General features: G+C 29.4%; 1 protein-coding gene across 2 annotated transcripts in view; it reads left to right on the top strand.

Moving 5' to 3' along the window:
* Window positions 1–18,797, top strand: part of LOC130453101 (transferrin-like) — a 65,528-nt gene extending 46,731 nt beyond the window's left edge. For both annotated transcript variants that reach the window (XM_056792698.1, XM_056792699.1), the window contains exons 9-12: window positions 5,106–5,294; window positions 6,452–6,559; window positions 9,561–9,826; window positions 13,697–18,797. In XM_056792698.1, coding sequence (XP_056648676.1) covers window positions 5,106–5,294; window positions 6,452–6,559; window positions 9,561–9,826; window positions 13,697–13,870 — 737 coding nt within the window. In that variant the 3' untranslated portion in view covers window positions 13,871–18,797. The remainder of the gene's footprint in view (window positions 1–5,105; window positions 5,295–6,451; window positions 6,560–9,560; window positions 9,827–13,696) is intronic.
* The last annotated feature ends 154 nt before the right edge of the window (window positions 18,798–18,951 follow it).

The raw sequence follows: 18,951 nt of genomic DNA on the forward strand, positions 1-18,951 counted from the left end.
ATCAACGTCACTTTGAATATTGAATCCTATGAATTTTTACAAAAATTTATACAACTTACATCAACCACAAATCTCAATTAATTATTATAAATAAAACTTTATTATTGTTATACATTTATACATATTTCTTATATTGTACTTGACAATAATTACACTCTCAGACGATGAATACATAAGTATTCCAAAGCTCGGAAAGTTAATCGTGTTTCATTGCCACGTTCCTAATAAGAAAACGCTTATATATATATATATATATATATATATATATATATATATATATATATATATAAATTTCTTCAGTTTCTTATACTATTTAATTAATAGATTAATATAATTATACAGGTCGAAGCATCTAGTTTTTACATGTTTTTTCAATCAGAAATAAATACAATACTCAAGTACAATATTACAACCAATATGGTAAAGAGATTAGAATATATATGCTTTGAAATTTGATAAATGATTATAATAAGAAAACGCTTATATATATATATATATATATATATATATATATATATATATAAATTTCTTCAGTTTCTTATACTATTTAATTAATAGATTAATATAATTATACAGGTCGAAGCATCTAGTTTTTACATGTTTTTTCAATCAGAAATAGAATCAGAAATTAGAATATATATGCTTTGAAATTTGATAAATGATTATAATATTTGAATGGACATTATAAAAACACACAAGCGAATTGAATTGAAAACTAATTGTACGAGTGAAATGTTAGTTAAGAAAGGAATTAAGCTAAAATATGTGCAACAAGACATTTAAAATATCAGTAGTGATAGTGTTCTGAAGGAAGCGGACTTAAACTTTAGTATCGATCATTAATACTATTTATGCTTGTTCCAAATTGTATAATTTAAGGTTATACCTGCTTTGTAAATTAACTGTTATGTTAATATGTATATAATTTTATCATTTGATGAAAAATGACAGAGATTTCAAATAAACTCTCATAAACAATAGAGCTACTCGGTGATGTCTGTAAAATATTTGAATGTTGAACATATTCATTATTATTGGATAATAAAAAATAGTTATTAGAGGTAAGAAAAAAAGATTCAGGGTGGAAAAAAATTCGTAGAAGACGAAAGACGTATGGGAGATTTCGGGGAATTAATGGTGAGAAAATTGGTAAGAAAATTTACCAATAAATATAGCTGTGACTAAAGAAAACGGCGATGAATCTTGCTGATACTATATAATTTAGTAACACCGACTTTTTGGCTAAAATATATAGAGATAGATTTATTATTAAACATTAAGATAGGACGATTAATTAAGACTAAGTATAATTGTTCTACCTAACTACTAATCATACTAATTAATAATAATATATAACCAGACTTTTCTTTATCGTAAAGAAAAAGGGTATTTTGTTTTCCTTAAAAAAAATTCTCTTTTAAAAAATATGTTTATGAAATTAATTACAAGTTTATGTTTTGAATTTAAACAAGACATGTGCTATCAAAATAATATTATCCCTAAAAGGCTTTCAATTATCTATGTGTACTGTGTTAGATAATCTAACATCTATAATGTCTTAATGAGTATTACATCCAGTGATGCAACCTCTTATACCTCATATTAGGTTTATTGGCCAATCTTTTTGCGTTTTGTAGCGTTAAAACTCCTCTAGTAGTGTATTTGGGTGGGTTTCTATAGTTTTGTAGTGTTTAATGATCTCTTGGATAACTTTTTGTACAGTGGGCACTACCAGGTCCACGTGAATGGTGTGATTTGTTACATACCATGGAGCATCTACTAGTTGACGGGAGTATTTTAAATTGGGATTTCTGAATAATATTTAAATTAGATTTAGCTCTATTCTATATGTCCTATATGGCCATATAAACGTTATTGTTACCTGACGGTCTAAATTAATCTGATATATCATACCTTGAAACGTTAGATAACCTTTTAGTGTTTCAATTTTGTTATATACAGTAGTTGTAAATTATTATTAAATTTTACTTGATTTTTATATAAGATAGAAATTGATTTATTGTAATGATCAATGAGTTTCGTATAAAGAGAAATTTGAAGGTTGGTTCAAGGCATAATGCCTCTAATTTTTTCCATATAATGTTTGATCAAATATTCGGTTCTTATTAACATGTTTTATGCCAAAGCGTGATACGTTATGGTGTTTGAAGTGGTTACAGTTCTTCTTCTTTTAATGTTTATCCATTAATGGATGTTCACGACATTTTTCATGGCTTCTCTATCTCTAGCGGTATGGATCAATGTCTGAATATCTTGTATACCCGTCCACTGCCTCACGTTCCGTAACCTTGACATCCTCTTCCGTCCCAATCCTCTCTTACCTTCAATCTTGCCCTCGACTATCAGCTGAAGGAATTGATATTTATGGCCTCGCATTATATGGCCAAGATATGCAATCTTTCGTTTCTTCACGATGTTAAAGAGTTCACGGTCTTTATTGATACGCCTGAGAATATCCTCATTCCTCACTTTGGCAGTCCATGGTATCTTCAGGATTCTACGATATACCCACATTTCGAATGCCTCTAATTTGTTGATGTTTTTTACTTTAAGGGTCCAACCCTCCATCCCGTAAAGAAACACTGACCAAACGTAGCACCGCACAAGTCTCAGTCTAAGATCAAGATCAAAGTTGGTACATGTCAATACATTTTTAAATTTTATGAATGTACTTCGAGCTTGTTCAATTCGGCATGTAATTTCACCGTCGGACGACCATTCTTCATAGAGCCATGTTCCTAGATATGTTCCTAGGTCACAGTTATAATACTATATTATATACAATCAAGGAAATGCGAGAACAAGCTCTAGAAACCTAATGTTTTTACTTCCAAAACTAGTAGATATAGTAGTATCAGAATGGTAAATTGTATCTGGAAAATATTTTTCGGCAATAGAGGGTCTTATTATTGATTTAGAGGTACCAGTATCGATTAACAATTTAATTTTGGGATTTGGAATTTCTATATACGGTAGCAGGTTAATGGGAAGTATATTTATTTCCATGTTTTCGCGTTCGATGGGCCGGTTACTTGGAAATTTTCAGGGCGATCAGCCTCATCATTTGTGTCGTTTTCGTCTACCAATTAAAGAAATTAAAAGTTCCTTTTCGATTTTGTTACTTCTACTCATTTGTTGTGATGTAGACATAGAAATAGTATATTATCCACAAGTGTATAGTGGAGGTTATTATTCACGAGGTGAAGTTTACTACCACGAGCGCTGGCGAATGGCATAAATCATCGAGTGAATAAAACTCATTATACGCGAGTAGAGTATTTTTGTTGGGAAATTTTGTTACATTATTAGAAACACTATTCCTCGATTTTAAAAAATATTCCATCCAATATATTATTGTTAATTTAAACATAGTACATAGTACTGAAAATTATAATAATCGTATAATAATATCTCCATAATAATCAAGACAAAAAACTATTTATTAGTTTGACAAATATTGGGTATCTAATCTTACAATATGATGGTACTTATTTTATTTTTTAATATTTTTATGTGTACAGAACTAAATTAAAAATATTTAGTAGTGTTTTACATGATAAAATTAATAAACCGATTTTTTGTAACATAATAATATAATATAGATAAATGAAGAAAAGATCTGACCGCAGTGATTAATAATTTATTAATCACTGACGTGATTAATGTGTATTATTAAGGTCTAGCAAGCAGTCGTATAATAGCTAAATTATACAACAGTTGTGGATTAACATCATTATAAAAATATTGTGTTGATATCTAGATTCCTTTGTGTGTTTATACATTAAAAAAAATTAAATTATAAAGCCAGAAAAAACAAACATACTTTATAATTTTTTTGCACTTGTTTGTTGGTTCGTCAAAAACCTATTTTATGAGAACATGAACAGATCAATATAATTCCATTCATTTATACAAAGCGAACCAATAGTTAGCTGTAAGTGAGGTATTAAGAGCACCGAAAGGAAGAATGTAATTGTGGAATTGAGGCAATGAAACAACAAAGTCATTTATTTTCAAAGCTTCGTTCAATTATATGAAGATAATGAAAAAATGGAAAATTACTCACATTCATTAAAGAATTGTGGTAAAAAATATTTAAATTTTGATATCTTACGAATTTTGTTGAATTTTTATAGTATTTGTTTTTACAAAATCTAAAAGATATGCACAAATCACATTATAGTTGTTTGAAACAGTTTATATATACATTGTCTTACTTTTAGGTTCCTTTTGATTAACAATTATTTTTTTCGTAAAAGGTTTCAACTTGTTTCGGTCTTTATCTAAATTTGACTTTACATTAATAAGTTGCATATAAATATTAAATATATTCTAACCTTAATAAATAAGAAGTAGCAGCCATCAAATAAGTTGCATTGAAATTTTTTGAATTCGATAATTTTATTCAAATCGTTTAGGTCTTCTTTATCATTGGTACCTTTTCCATTCCTCGGTATGTGAATCATTTTTAAAAATGTTTTTTTTTCCGTTTCAAGACTTGTTATAATGGAACGTTTTCTTGATAAAATTTTTTCATCACATTTATGACCTTTTGTCATTGTTATATAAATTAATGAAATGTTACGATAATGTATTATGTCCTTCATAATCTATACTCATCTATTTAATGAATTCCTTAGTTGCTAGGAAAGTCCTTACATAAATCAAAATTTATAATATCAAATAAATTACATCTAATTGAAAAGTTACAAAGATTCTTGGATCGAAATCAAATACAATAAAAATAGAATTTTTAGAATGAGTTCACATACATAGAAAAAATTATAAAAAATCCTTAAAAATTTGTGTAGTATATATAAATTCTATTTCATAAATTTCAATGTAACCTTGAAATATTCAAATTGAGGGTTACTTTTCTCGTTCTCGAAATGTGATAATTAAGAATTTTCTACACATATTCAAAATAGATTTTATTTTGATAATCATGTAGTGGGCATTATATTATATTATATTTTGATAAAGACTGATATTAGATTGAAATCTCATTATTATATCTAAAAGAATATTTGTCTTTAAAATTAAGAAATTAAAAAAAATAATACAAATATGAGACTTATATTTAGAATGGTTGACCTTCATTGACACCTTAATATCCATGAGAGTTCTCCAAGATTCCTGTGACTATGCACAAATCTTCAGTGATTTTGTTGGCTCTAGCTGTGTTTCTGGAGCAAATTCCAAGGATTATGAGTTTAATACTGGAGACTCCGAGAAGTTATGTGCCCAGTGCTTACCCGTTAGAAACACATTACGTAAGATTCAAGATTTTATTTAAGAGTAGGCTAAGCTATATTTTTAATAATAAATAAAATTTCAAATGTTGAAAATAATCATCTGAACTATATATTAATTTGCTAATTATAATATTTCGATCTCATTTTTGTTGTAAAAATTAGAGGGCATGTAAACATTTTGTTTCATTGGTGAAATTTTATTGTCCATATTTTATTTTTCAAGATGTTAGATATGAGATCTTCGCCTGACGTGAAGCTATTTCTAATAAAAGCTTTCCCTGTCACAATCCTTAGTTCGAAGCTTGGTGGTCAATGAAAGGTTTGTCAAGATCTTTTGTGTGCTTTCCTTAGAGGGTCTTACTGTGTAACTCCTGATGTTTTCCTCTCTGTTGTAGATAATTTCGTTAATTTGTTTATATTCACTCTTCAAGTCTAGGGACGTGTATAACTATTAGGTTAAGCAACTACTGTACTACTCGCCGATTGTAAAGATTTTTAATATCAGAAACCTACACATCATCCCATTCTCAGAATGTCTCAGTAACTGATTTTACCTCTTCTTGCAATTGCGAGTCATTTAAGATATCGATTTTGACAAAAGAATTGATTAGCGTTACGTTCTTTGCTCCTGCATATATCCAGGAATGTTGTTACCTCCTAGTAACAACTCTGTTTTGAAATTATTAAATTAGAAATACAAATCGAGGTGATAGTAGAAACTATATACAAGACTATATCAAACAAAGGAACAGGTATTACGAAACTAATCAATATCACGAATAGGCGTTTAATGTTGAGTTCAGTTCAGCATATTTTGTTTAGACTGTATAGATATTGTTGAGAAATATATAATTTAATCCTTATCATCGACAACCTTTATTTTCATCATTATTATTTTATCAGTTAACAAATGAAAGGGTTAAAACAAAAGTCTTATATTAGACACTAATATAGACTCATCTCACTTATTTTTTAGACAGTTCTCTTAAAGTATGTGTGTGTTTGTTGTGTAAGATCACCTTGATGTTTTGATTGTAGATTTTTGGTGTAAATGTGAAATGTAAATGATTAATAAGAAGTGATGTTATACTTGACCATAAAGTCAAATGATATTCTAAACGATTATGTAAGTTTTTACCTTCTGATCACGTAATGGTCTATTCTTTGTTTTTTAGCTGCGAAGTATTGTAATGCAGATTCTGACAATAAACACTATGGTACTGATGGTGCTCTAAGATGTCTCTCTACCGGGTATGGAGAATATGCCGTAATAACTATTAAAGGTAAATTGATTTATCTTATGAAACAGACCTTTCGCTTCAATCATTTGTAATTATAACGAGACTGTCAAATTTGAGTATTGGTTGTTCACTTTTATCGTCTTTAGATTAGATTAGATGAACTAGGGCGTAAGCTCGATATCTATCTCGCTAACAATTTGACTTATTGATCTATTGTGTACCTCGGACTGTTCACCAGTCAGGCAGCAACGACTTTGCAAAGTGGGCTATCTCTCTGGGGGCTATGTGGCTTACCTCTTCTGGCTTTAAAAAGCTTGAATGTAAGTATAGTAGTCTTTGTTTATGGATTGCTTTGCCCTTACAAAGGAGGTGTTCGACAGTTTGCTTTGGTTTCTTACAGAAGCGACAAGAGCTGTTCCGATGCTCTTCAGATGGTAGTTCACAGAACAGTGTCCAGTAAACATATGAGTAAGTAACTCTCCTTAGCTCGTCTTTGTTCAATGAAAGGGTCTTTTCAGACTAACTGGTGGAATAAGAAAGAAATCTTTTCAATGTATCTCATTCCATGTTTCTGATTTCTTCCCGTTTTCTCGCATCTTTAGGCCATGACATGATTGATTTTAGTGAAAACTATGAGAGGTTGTGGTCGTATGGAAGATATTGTCCCGCCTTTTTTGCCAGATGATTGGCTCGTTAATTGCTGTGTACTTCGGTGTGGCCAAATATAACTTTATTGCTCCCATTGAGCTTAAAGATTCGATGCAGTTCAATACTAGCTTTGACTCAATTTTATAAGAGTCAAAGGCTTGCAGGGCTTCTCTGCTATCTGATAGAATGAACATCTTTGCATTCCGGCAGTGCCGTTATACGCAGCGAGCATAACTTATCAATTTTCTGTTTTTGAGCCATCAGTGTAGAATACTGATAAACCTCAAGGGAACTCATTTGTCCATCGATGTCGACTTGTTATTATAATTATATAGTCTATGGTGAAGCATAGTTTGGAAGACATGGTGCCTGTTATCATATCTATGAGCACCTTACTTGCCTATAAAATGCTAAGATGCCCAGTCAGGTCGCTGGGCTTCATGTTCTGTTTTTTGTATGTCTTTATTGCTCACTTTCTATGAAGGTCCTCAAATGGGTTAACCCAATTTTGGTTTTTGGTCTTGGCAACCATATAAAAGCTGCATAGCTTATGATAGGTCATGTATAGATTATGTACATCCAGTTCATTTTGGGTTTTAAGCCCCATGTTCCTCCGATCATTTTGCAGCAGTTGTATGAAGCAATTCGTGTCTTATTTATATCTGAGTCAAGTTTTGTTTGTTCACTTTTGTCGACTTACATCAATGTCGGCCACAAAAGAAGACCAAAACGTCCAGTCATTTATTTAAAATTTTTTGTTACTTGGGTGTACATAAGAATTTTTTTCTGTTATCGTGTTCTTTTCATTGTTATAATCGATAATAACGTTTCATCAGTGGTTATATACAATATACAATTCTATGTAAAATAAAGCCGCCAGATAACCTACTCGACTGACTCGACAAATCAACATGCTAGAAAAAGTGGTTACAACAGTTTGAGTGATATGCAATCACTATTCAATTAGATAAAAAGCCAGTTGAAGTCCAGGCAGCAACATTTATGGCAGTGATAGGCTTTGACGCAATCGAAATACACAACAGTTTTTACAAGTTCAAAGAGCACTTCACACCAAAAACGAATATATCGTTTGAAATATATATACATATATTTCAAAATTGTACAAAACGAAGATGAACGATTCAATGAATTAACTAGAATAAAAACTAACTAAAAACTAGACTTGACTTAAGTTATAACAATCTGTGCGTCAGACAGTGTAATTGTGAGTGTTGGTGTAGTGGCGGTGTAAGCAGTGTATTCAATATGAATATCGTCAACGGTTCCAGAAATTCCAACTTGGTTCCAAAGAGTTAGAAGGTATAAATAAAGAAGATAAAGTCTTAGAAGTGAGAAGTAAAGGTGTCAAAAATAAAAAAAAAATGAATATTTTGACTACAAAAGATGTGGAACAAATCATAAATGCAGAGAATGTTCAGCATTTAACAAACTGTGTACAGAGTGCAATAGAAATTGTCACTTTGCCAATATGTGCTGCACTAAGAAGAAACATCAAAAACAGAAATATACATATATATATATATATATATATATATATATATATATATATATATATATATATATATATATATATATATATATAGAGTGTATACGTTAGAAGAAATATCAGATAGTTTTGAAGATGAAGTATACATTCAGCTATAAGTGACGGAGAAAAGAAAGACTGGACTGAAAAAATACAAGTTGGTAAAGTGAAATACTGAAACACTTGATGAACGAAACGAAGGCAAGTCTGAAACCAAGCCGAACAAAACATTTAATTAGCTATACAGAAGATAAAATGGCAATTCTAGGTGAAGCAGAGCTACATGGTAAAGTAAAAAATGAAGCAAACAAAATTATATTCAAGGTAGTTGAAGAAAAGTTTACACCGATCCTAGGACTTGAGACCTGTGAAAAGTTAGAACTTATTGCATGGGTAAAATCATTGAAGGAAAGTGATTTTAAAGATAATATCTTCAAAGGGTTAGGCTTTTATAAAGATTGGCTTAATCGAAAACCCAAAACTTGAAATTAAACCGTCAAGAAGAATCCCACTTCTGACACAATTTACCGTTGTAATTATTGATTTAACTACGCTTTTTTAATATTAATATAATTAAGCGCCTGACGTGACCTACGAAAACTCTATTATTGATTGACGTTTCAATTAATGTACAAGCTTTACACTAGATAACCATACTGTACAAATTTATAGAATTGAATTTTATTTTTGACACCTAATTACATATTCTGAAACTATTGTCAAATTTCACAATACTTTCTCAATTCTAAGACATTTATTGATTCGCATTGACCAGCCGTTATACCAAATTCGACAGATTCCATATATTCGAATACTATGATATTTATGAACTATATTAATTATTTTTAGATATCGTCGATTTTAGAGATAATTCAGAAAATTTCCTCGCTCTTTCCAAAAAAGGTGATGCATTACCAATCACTAATTGGTTCGTTAATCCCGATTCAATTTTAAATGTGATTAGTTTGGGTGAAGTAGTTGTTAAAAATAATACGTCTAAAAAAGAAGACATCATTCAACTATTGAAAGCAATTGACTTACATTTTGGAGTTAGTCTCAATAAACAGTTCAAGGTGTTTGAAACGTTTAATGAAACCCAGGATTTGTTGTTTCCTGTGAGTATATCGATTGAGTAGAAATTTTATTTCTGTATTAAAAAATTAATGTGAATCCTATATTGTACAATACTCACAATGCTACTGGATTATTCCTTTTCCATACTAGACCGTTAGTATTTTAAGATGGTTATACTAATAATGCACAAAATTATTCACTAATGTAAATAAACAAATATAGCCTCGAAATTTTACTAGCCATAATTGGTATGTTTTGTATTCTCCCAATAATATTAGCATGAATATTCAGGAGAATTTCTAGTTTGCTTATAAAAAGTTGGAGGAAAAATCTGGACTTTAGCTAAGTTAATGAGAAAACTAATAATTTTTTTAAAAAATTCCAGCTTTTAATAATTTTCATCTCTCTTAGAATTCTGAAAGCTTGTACTATTTATGATAATGCCTAATATTTAAACTTGAATCATTGCATTAATGGCTAGATATCGAGTACAAATATTTAGATGTCTCTCATTAGCACAGGTAAAGTAATGCCTGTCATTTAATTAAAGTAAGCAAGGGTAGGCGGGTTGTACAACATTTTCTTTTTGTTTAAAAGAAGGTAGAAAAGTTATTGATGAAAAACAGATTCTAAAAATTGAATACATACTATAAAATTCTTCTCCAACCCTATTGCCACATTAAAAATTCACTTTACAATTTAACCGAAGTTATTTACCTAACTTCTTATTAACTTTGCTTGAATATGGAAAATAATTAATATAAGTCATTATATGAATAAATGAAAAATAAAAAATGTAAGAAGATATAATCATAAAAATTGTTTACCAAAAGGAAAATGGAAATAATAGGCCTAAATAAAAGTTGACCTTCAGTATTCTAAGATGATAACTTGGTTAATAAAGGAGTCTCACACGTATTTCTAGAATTTATTAGAAATGTTACATTTATCTAAAAACGAGAAAGCTTTCAATAATAAAAAAGTGTAACTATAAATTTGAATTGAGGGGTGTCATTTTCCATATTTTAAAATATGAAAACAGTATAAAAATTGCTTGGTTAGTTGAAATTTTGACAAAATCTTATAAGTATAACATTGCATCTTATATCAAATACTCCTTTAAATTCAATGAAACTTTTAATGGTATTAACACAGAATGATGTTATCTTAGGTATAGATGTAATATCACTTTTTAGTAATGTTCACTTGAATATATCTTACACCTCTGCAACACAAATGGAGTGATCTAAGTAATACTTGCAAATATAGTAAAGAAACTATACTAGAATTGATAATACTCATTTTTAATAATATATATTTTTCTTTTAAAAATTAATACCTAACACCAATGGGCTCTTCAATAGCTACTTCAAATTATTCTTTATTTAAAAGTATGTAGGTGATATAATTTTATATCTTCCTTATGATGAAAATGATACATAACATAATATAAAATTATCTTACAGAGAACACCTCACACCTCTATCTGTCTTTACAAAACTCCAATAGGTCACTCTCCAATCGGATAACCCAAAAAGACAGCAAATTATACCCTGACAGATGCTTGATTGCCAGACACGTTTTCTATGGTTAAAAATCTGCCAAAGTTTCAACAAACGAAAATAACTACAAAAACATATATTGCCCAAAATGATCAATACATTAACAAGGAAATTAATTCGAATAACCTTAGTGTAGCCTATTCACAGGATGAGAAAACAAATTCTATAAGAGATTCAACGCCATCTATAATCCATTAACCTTATCTTATCTATAAAATTCAACTCCGTTCATAACGACCTAACCTAATCTAGCTTATAAAAATTTAATACATAATATAACCAATGAAAATTAGTAACGATTCCTATAGTAACCAGTTGAAGAGCAATAAGAATCAACAAACTCCATATTTATCTCAAGTGTCATTTCGAATATTGTATTTTGATTCACATGAATTTAATAATTTATACAAAGTTGAGAGAGAGAGAAATGCTTTATTGTTAAAAGATTGTTACAATTTGTAGACAGAAGCTTGTGAAAACTAAAAAACAAATATAAAAATAACTAAATAAAGACACAAATAAAATAAAATTTCAATAACAAGAGGAAACCACAATGCGTAATAAAATTATAGGTAATAGGAAATAGTAATAGGTAATATTATTATCAAAATAGTCGCGCAGAAGAGTTTCTGTGGGAAAAGTATGCAATTGCATTATTTCCACGAAAAATCAATAGATAAAATTAAAATTTAGTAATTTTTGTAAGGTTAGGTTAGGTAGGTTAGATTTTTTGATAAAAATGATGCATTTGCATACTTTTGCACAGAAACTCTTTTGCGCATGCGTCAATCATCATGACTTATCACACACAGATAGATCTTGATGAGATCCATCGAACAAAGTTATCGATGGTTCTCTGGAAGTAAATGTTTCCGCATAAAATAGATATGATAAATCGATTTCTCGTATCATCAAAGGTCTATGTATAGGGTTTATCATACTCTTACCATTTTTCTTTGCATTACTTTTTTGTTTCTGCCCGACAATAATGTCTCAACTAAGGGAAACATTATAATACGCTCTTTTACTAAACTTACGGTCTCTTCAGGAATACACTTTTTCTTATGCTTTCTCTGTGTGGTTGTTTCGACTGTGTAAAAATTTGTTGCATAATTATGGTTTTTAGCTTATAGCGAAATTCCACAAAAATTTTTATGAACCTGTATTCTGTTGTTATTTAAAATGAAAAAAATATCCATATTTTCTTCTTCCAACCTTACACTTTGTAATTGTACTTAAGATAAACATTCATTCTCTTTTCATTTGCATCTAACTTATAATCTGATGATGATGATGATGATAAAAATTGATCACATTTATTAGTTGAGAAGTGCGGCGTTTCAAATTTTGTTTTTTACCTAAATTTATCGAATTCAAAAATCAATATTTAAATTGACACTTAATAGAAATATACAAATTATTGATTCTGGATTTTTCAGATTGATAATTGACGAGTTTTGAGTAAACAATACAATTATTGTTAAACAATCAATAGTCGTGACGATACACCCCTTAATATTATTATCAAGAGCTCAAACTTTCTCGATAATTTTTTTTATCATAATGAATGATATTTCACAGTATCGTTAAAAAAATGACTATCATTTTTTTAACAGTACATATGTATTTATGTATTTATCAAATGGAGAATTGCGGTGTGATAAATTTTGTTACATCTTTTAAAGAACATTAGATCCATCAACTTCAATATTCAGTATTCAAATTGACGCTTGATGGAAAGATTAAGGGTACTGATCCTGGTTACTATAGAAATCGTTATTAATTCTCATTGGTTGGATTATGAATGACATTAAAATTTTAGAGGCTGGATTAGGTTAGATCGTTATAGAATTTGTTTTGTCAAAATCTAAAAGATGTGCAAAAATTACACTAAGATTATTTAAATCAGTTTTCTTGTTAATGCATTGATCATTTTTGGCAATATATGTTGTTTCTAAAAATAGACGTTTTTTGTACTTTGTCTCAGTTGCCAAAACTTTAGCAGATTGATAATCATAGAATATCCTTCATAAAAAATGTGTGGCTAAAGAACACCTATCCGGAACATAATTTGCTAACGCTTTTGTGAGAGGCTATCCGATTGGTGAGTGACTTCTGACTGACCAATGTATTTTTGAATTTGATGACATTCTTTTGCTTTATTAAAATTGAGATTCATCCAATTAGAGGTTAGATTCGCTTGTCTTACTATAATGAGGTTGAATTTTTATAAGTTATGCCCTTGATTTTTTATAGAATTTGTTATTTCAAAATCAAAAAGGTATGCATAAATTACACGAATGTTATATGTATATTCATTCCTTGTAAATTTATTCTTCTTATTCACAGGAATCTACAATGGGTTTGGCATTTAGTGCTGGATCAGGAACTTTTGATGAAAATTTCCAAAGTCTACTGGAACGTTCTGAGCAGTGCGAATCACCAAAGAACGCTGCTACTTTTATCCAATGTAGCTTCTTTATGACTGCTATTATTATTCTTGTTATTGGTATATTTAGTTGAAATTTGTATTGACATTTACCACAGTATTTCGCAGTTTCTACAGTATTCTTTCATGGTTTTTATTTATCTACTCCTTATCAATGAAAACTATTTTGATTTGATAAGATATAATTTAGATAACTTATATAAATTATTTTTTTATGTTATTTGTTCATTTTACTTGCATATTCCTCAATAGTTGCTACATCGAAATATTACTAGTATAGATTGTTGTTCTTCTAACAATCTTAATTTGACACAATAGAATGTTGTTCTCCATCTGTGCAGTTCATGCAAATTAATTTCAGGTGTGCCGGACACGTACATTGATTACAGTTACTACAAGATTTTCTTGTGGTTTTGTTTCTACACAAATGGCAACGTCCAGTGGTTGAGTTACGATTTTCTATTTCTCTTGAAATTTACTTAGTAGGAAAGACGCGTTGTTTTATTTGAGGTGATATGTGGGGTTTTTGGAACCATTTTCACATGACAGATCTTATCAGATGGTATGCTACCTCCTCCAAAAATTTTCATGTCATATTAAGTACATATCTGATCTACTAAATCAACTTTAAATTTAGTTTTATTGTAATCAGTAATTAACTCTTGCTTCCGGTACTCCCCAGTATCTTCATCTATAGTAATGTCGTGATGCATTGTTGATAAAGTCAGTACAGCTTTGCTTTTTTTTTGGCAATGTGAACCAAAGTGCACTTTTTCTGGTGAAAACCAAATAAACAACTACTTACTTGTCTACTTTTTCCGGCTATAAATTCTACCGCCATTTGGACCTTATATTTACGAATCGTAACATTGATATCAAACTTTTTTTTCTAGTACTTCCAAGGCTAATGGAACGCTTGGAAAATAATTGTCAGTTGTAATATTTCTGCCCATGCCTTCAATATATTTCAAAATTCCTTTGATCCCATCCGCACCAGTCCACTCTACATACTGTCCGTCGATCTGCGGGTGTGCACTAGTGCACCCCATACTTTGTAGGTTTACTGGGTGGATATTGCCTAAAAAGCATTTGTCTCTAAATGCAACTAGATGCTCATGTACGGTCAAATACTGAGAGGGTATATAGTTTTTCCTGATTTTCCTAATTCTATATAAACATTTTGAGTAGATCTCTTATGGGAGCTAATTTGTCGAAATATTTTCTTTGATTTACAGTAAAATATTATCAAATCTATTCCATTAGAAACGAAAGCGAGATACAGACATTGTTAAATATTGTACTATTAATACCATCTAAAAAAGGCAATCCGATTCAGATTTGGAAGAACGAATTACTCTTTTAGTCACCAAGTATTTATATATTATACATTGAATGATTTTTCTTTTATTTAAACGTTTGTGTGCCCTTATGCGCAATGCGTATGCAGAACAACAATTTGAATTTTTGTACGATTTTAATTTTATCAAATTTAAAAAAATGGTAACAATATTCTTTCCACTACCCTTCATTTATCTTTATCAAAGTAAGGATGAAAAATGTCTAAATTCGTGGATATGTTGATATGTGAAAGAGAAAGCAGAACCAAATGTGAGATACCATATCTTCGACTACTACGAATCCCTAGAGATAAACCTTCTAAAAATAGAAAAGGTAATGCAATAGCAGCACAGTCATCTTTCTAACAAGCAGTAAAAATTATGTACGACCATTAAAACATTTGCCTCTCCCAACAGGAACTGTCCCACTGTAGCAATAAACTTCGTGTGAAGGTCTTGAATTTCTGAACACTGTATGAAGAGTCTATACACAAACACGCTGAATATGAGAAAATCGTACAGCTCATTTGTGAATATCGACAATTATTCAGACCTCATCTATCTACAGGAGAGTTGGGAAATGACTACTGACATCAATCATCTGCAGTGAGTTTAAGTCTAGACATTATTCAGATCAATAATCTATATTTTAAAGCACAGTTGGCTGAAAAAATGAAATCAGTAACTGATGTAAAACAGCTTGTCTAAAACTTAGAAACTTATCAATTTCGAAACGCAAAAATTGTCAGATAAGGAAGTAAAAATTCAACAAATAACATAAAGAAATTCGGGTTGGTGACATAATAAATAAAATTTTCAACATAAATTTACTAACTATTGTGGATCAGATTATATCCAAAAATGGTCTTGGTCGATACCATTTCTGATCGAAATTATAAATAATACATCTTTTGTTATTTCTTGGAAATGTGTGGTTGATTGGTGTAAGGATGAATTCGAATTCATGGGTGAGCATTTTTATTCCTAAAGAGCTATATTCTTGTTAGTCATATTGTACTATATTTATAATTACTACTCTTTGAATATGTAAGAAAATGTAAATATTTGTTTTTTAACGATTTTTGTTGATCATTGATACATTTAGGTTCCTAAAAGTTTCTTTATACAGGATATACTATGATGGTTCACAGGTATAACGCAAACTAATGATAAATTTTTCTGAATTTTCTTCTTCGTTTTAGTTTTTCGAGGAACTCGTTGCAGTTGAAATATTATTTCTTTTAGACTTCCGATTATGCCGAAAGTGTATACCAACTTTATTTTATTGTTAACACTCTGCTTTTTATGGCTATTTAACTATAAGTTCATTTGAAACATATGTCTAATAGCTCCATTTTGTAAATTTTCAAATATTTATGAAGCTTCAAGCATTGTTATTCAGATTAAATCTGGTAGTTAATAACCCTATAGTTCCTTATATTTTACTTCCATATAAACAGCTGCTTGCCACATAAGTTATCTTATTGAGCTGGTATCCTTTCAATAAAAGCTTATAATGATTTACAATTATTTTAGCAGCAGTAATTTCAAAACTGTATTCCATTTATACAAAATCAAATAGTTTTCCTTCACTCCGCAACAAAAAAATATTTCGTTAAAATATCTTAGTTTTTCTTTAAGTGTAATTTTTGCCTGTTTTCACACTTCTATTCTAAAATATTTAAATTTGACAGCAGTAATTTGATTATATTGTGATCAAAGTAGGCTGAGGAGATTAAAACACCAGAAATTTGCACATTTTTTATCGCGTTATATTAATTTATATTACTTTGCATTTTATCTGCGTTACACTTATTAATTTTATCAATCTTAGCTTAGATTATTTTTGTGTATATTTAATATATAAATTTTACTAGTTGTAGTAGTAGTAACATTTGCTTCATAAAATTTATTTGGAAAAATTCAAAGTTGTTTAATGAAACAATGTTATTCAATAAGGAACTGTTAAATCACACAATGAAGTTATTAATTATCAATATTTTGTACTATGGTAAAGTGAGTTTATACATGTGGCATTATTAAACAAATTAATTTTTTATGCTAATATATTATGTGGTTATATAATTTTTGATAAAAAGAAAGAAATTCATTATTGTTTTATTAAGATTGTGGAGATAGTGTTATTATAATTAAAGAGTTGTATTATGTAATGAAGGGTGATTCAGGAAAAGTTTACCTCCGCCTCTAGGATAGACACAAAAATGAACAATAATAATTGGGACCTGCTCACTAAAAAAAATCGTAACACCATCCGTATTGAAGAAAAAAGTTTCTTTACAATATTGTCGAAACTACTGGCAACATTGTAATGAAATTTTCTATGAATAGGTTTTGGACGTTGACACATCCCATGAATTTATTTTTATGTCTGACTTTCACATAGGGCTAGTTACATGGTTTGAAACAAGTAGTATTGAAAAGAACTTTTTTCAGGTTAGATTTGTTAATCAAACTTTCAAATGAACTTGAACATCATTCAATTTTACTTCAAAAATGTACTTTTGCTAAAATTCGATACTGTGTACTGTCTTTGGAATATGTTGATTTGCAAATTATGAAGAAATAACTTATGCTGACAGTTTTTATGGCAAAATCAATTATACTGATTAATGAATTTACACAAAAGAAAAGTTCCTAATGTCATTTTTTTAACTTTTATCCGTTTTATCATGAGGTCGAAATTTTGATGAATAAATTCAATATAAAAATGCTATGTTCAATACTACAATACTTGGTATGAACCGTGTAATTAGAGCCCTGAGAGACAGATATAAAAACAATGTATCAGCTTCCAAAACTTACTCGTATAAAGTTTCATTACAATGCTGCTACAAAATCGTAACAAATGTCAATTATTTTTTTAAAGGCTTTTATCTTGAATACGGATGGCATTACGAAACTTTTACTGAGTAAAGTACTTTTCAGTTTTCTATCTATTCTAAAGGTCGGGTACCCTGCTTTCGTCACACCCTATATAAAACGTTATACCTTATTTATTTACTTATAACTGATATATTTGTAGAAATTTAACCATATGGCCTCTGGTGATTTAACAATCACTATAAAAATCTCGAAAACACCGTGTCTTACTGATTTATAAAATCCATTGTTTTGATGTGAACAAAAATAAGTAGAAAAGAGATAGGTTTCCAATGATCACTGTTATTTTGTCATCTATTTGTCTGAACACGTATTTTTCTACCACTAAACTTACGTTGATAATTTCTCTGTCCTTCGACTCTAGTATGAATCAACGAATCATGGAAGGCTCGAAAGACCAGAAGGTGTAATTGTGAGTTTTGGCAATATTGAGTATGCATATCACCATCGGTTCCAGATATTCAATTGAAACAACTGTATACAAACAAACAAGTTTTGTTCAGAAACCTATAAAAATCTTTGTATTGATTGCCTTACATCTCGGAAGCTTATAACTTATAAAACTGAAACTATTTAAAGTTACAGGATAAATTTTATGTTAACATTATGAAGAATAATAAATTCGATGCTTGTACAAGTTTGTTAAGAATATCCTTATATCATCATAGGCCAAACATATCAAAAGTATTTTTGATATATTTTTTTCGAATGTCAAATCTATATTATATTTTTAAAGTTGTAATATAAAATTTTCTATTGGTGAGTGTATATTTTATATTTTCTGCATTGTTGGTAAAATCGTTATTCCTTGACCGTTTTTTTCGTAATTAAATATTCTATGAAAATAATTGAATACTTCCTCTTATTTCTTTCTTTAGGAAGGAATTATTTCTATTTACATCGACATACCTACTTAC

Source organism: Diorhabda sublineata, chromosome 2 (genome assembly GCF_026230105.1).
Source record: "Diorhabda sublineata isolate icDioSubl1.1 chromosome 2, icDioSubl1.1, whole genome shotgun sequence".
In the NCBI taxonomy this organism is placed as follows: Eukaryota; Metazoa; Arthropoda; class Insecta; order Coleoptera; family Chrysomelidae; genus Diorhabda; species Diorhabda sublineata.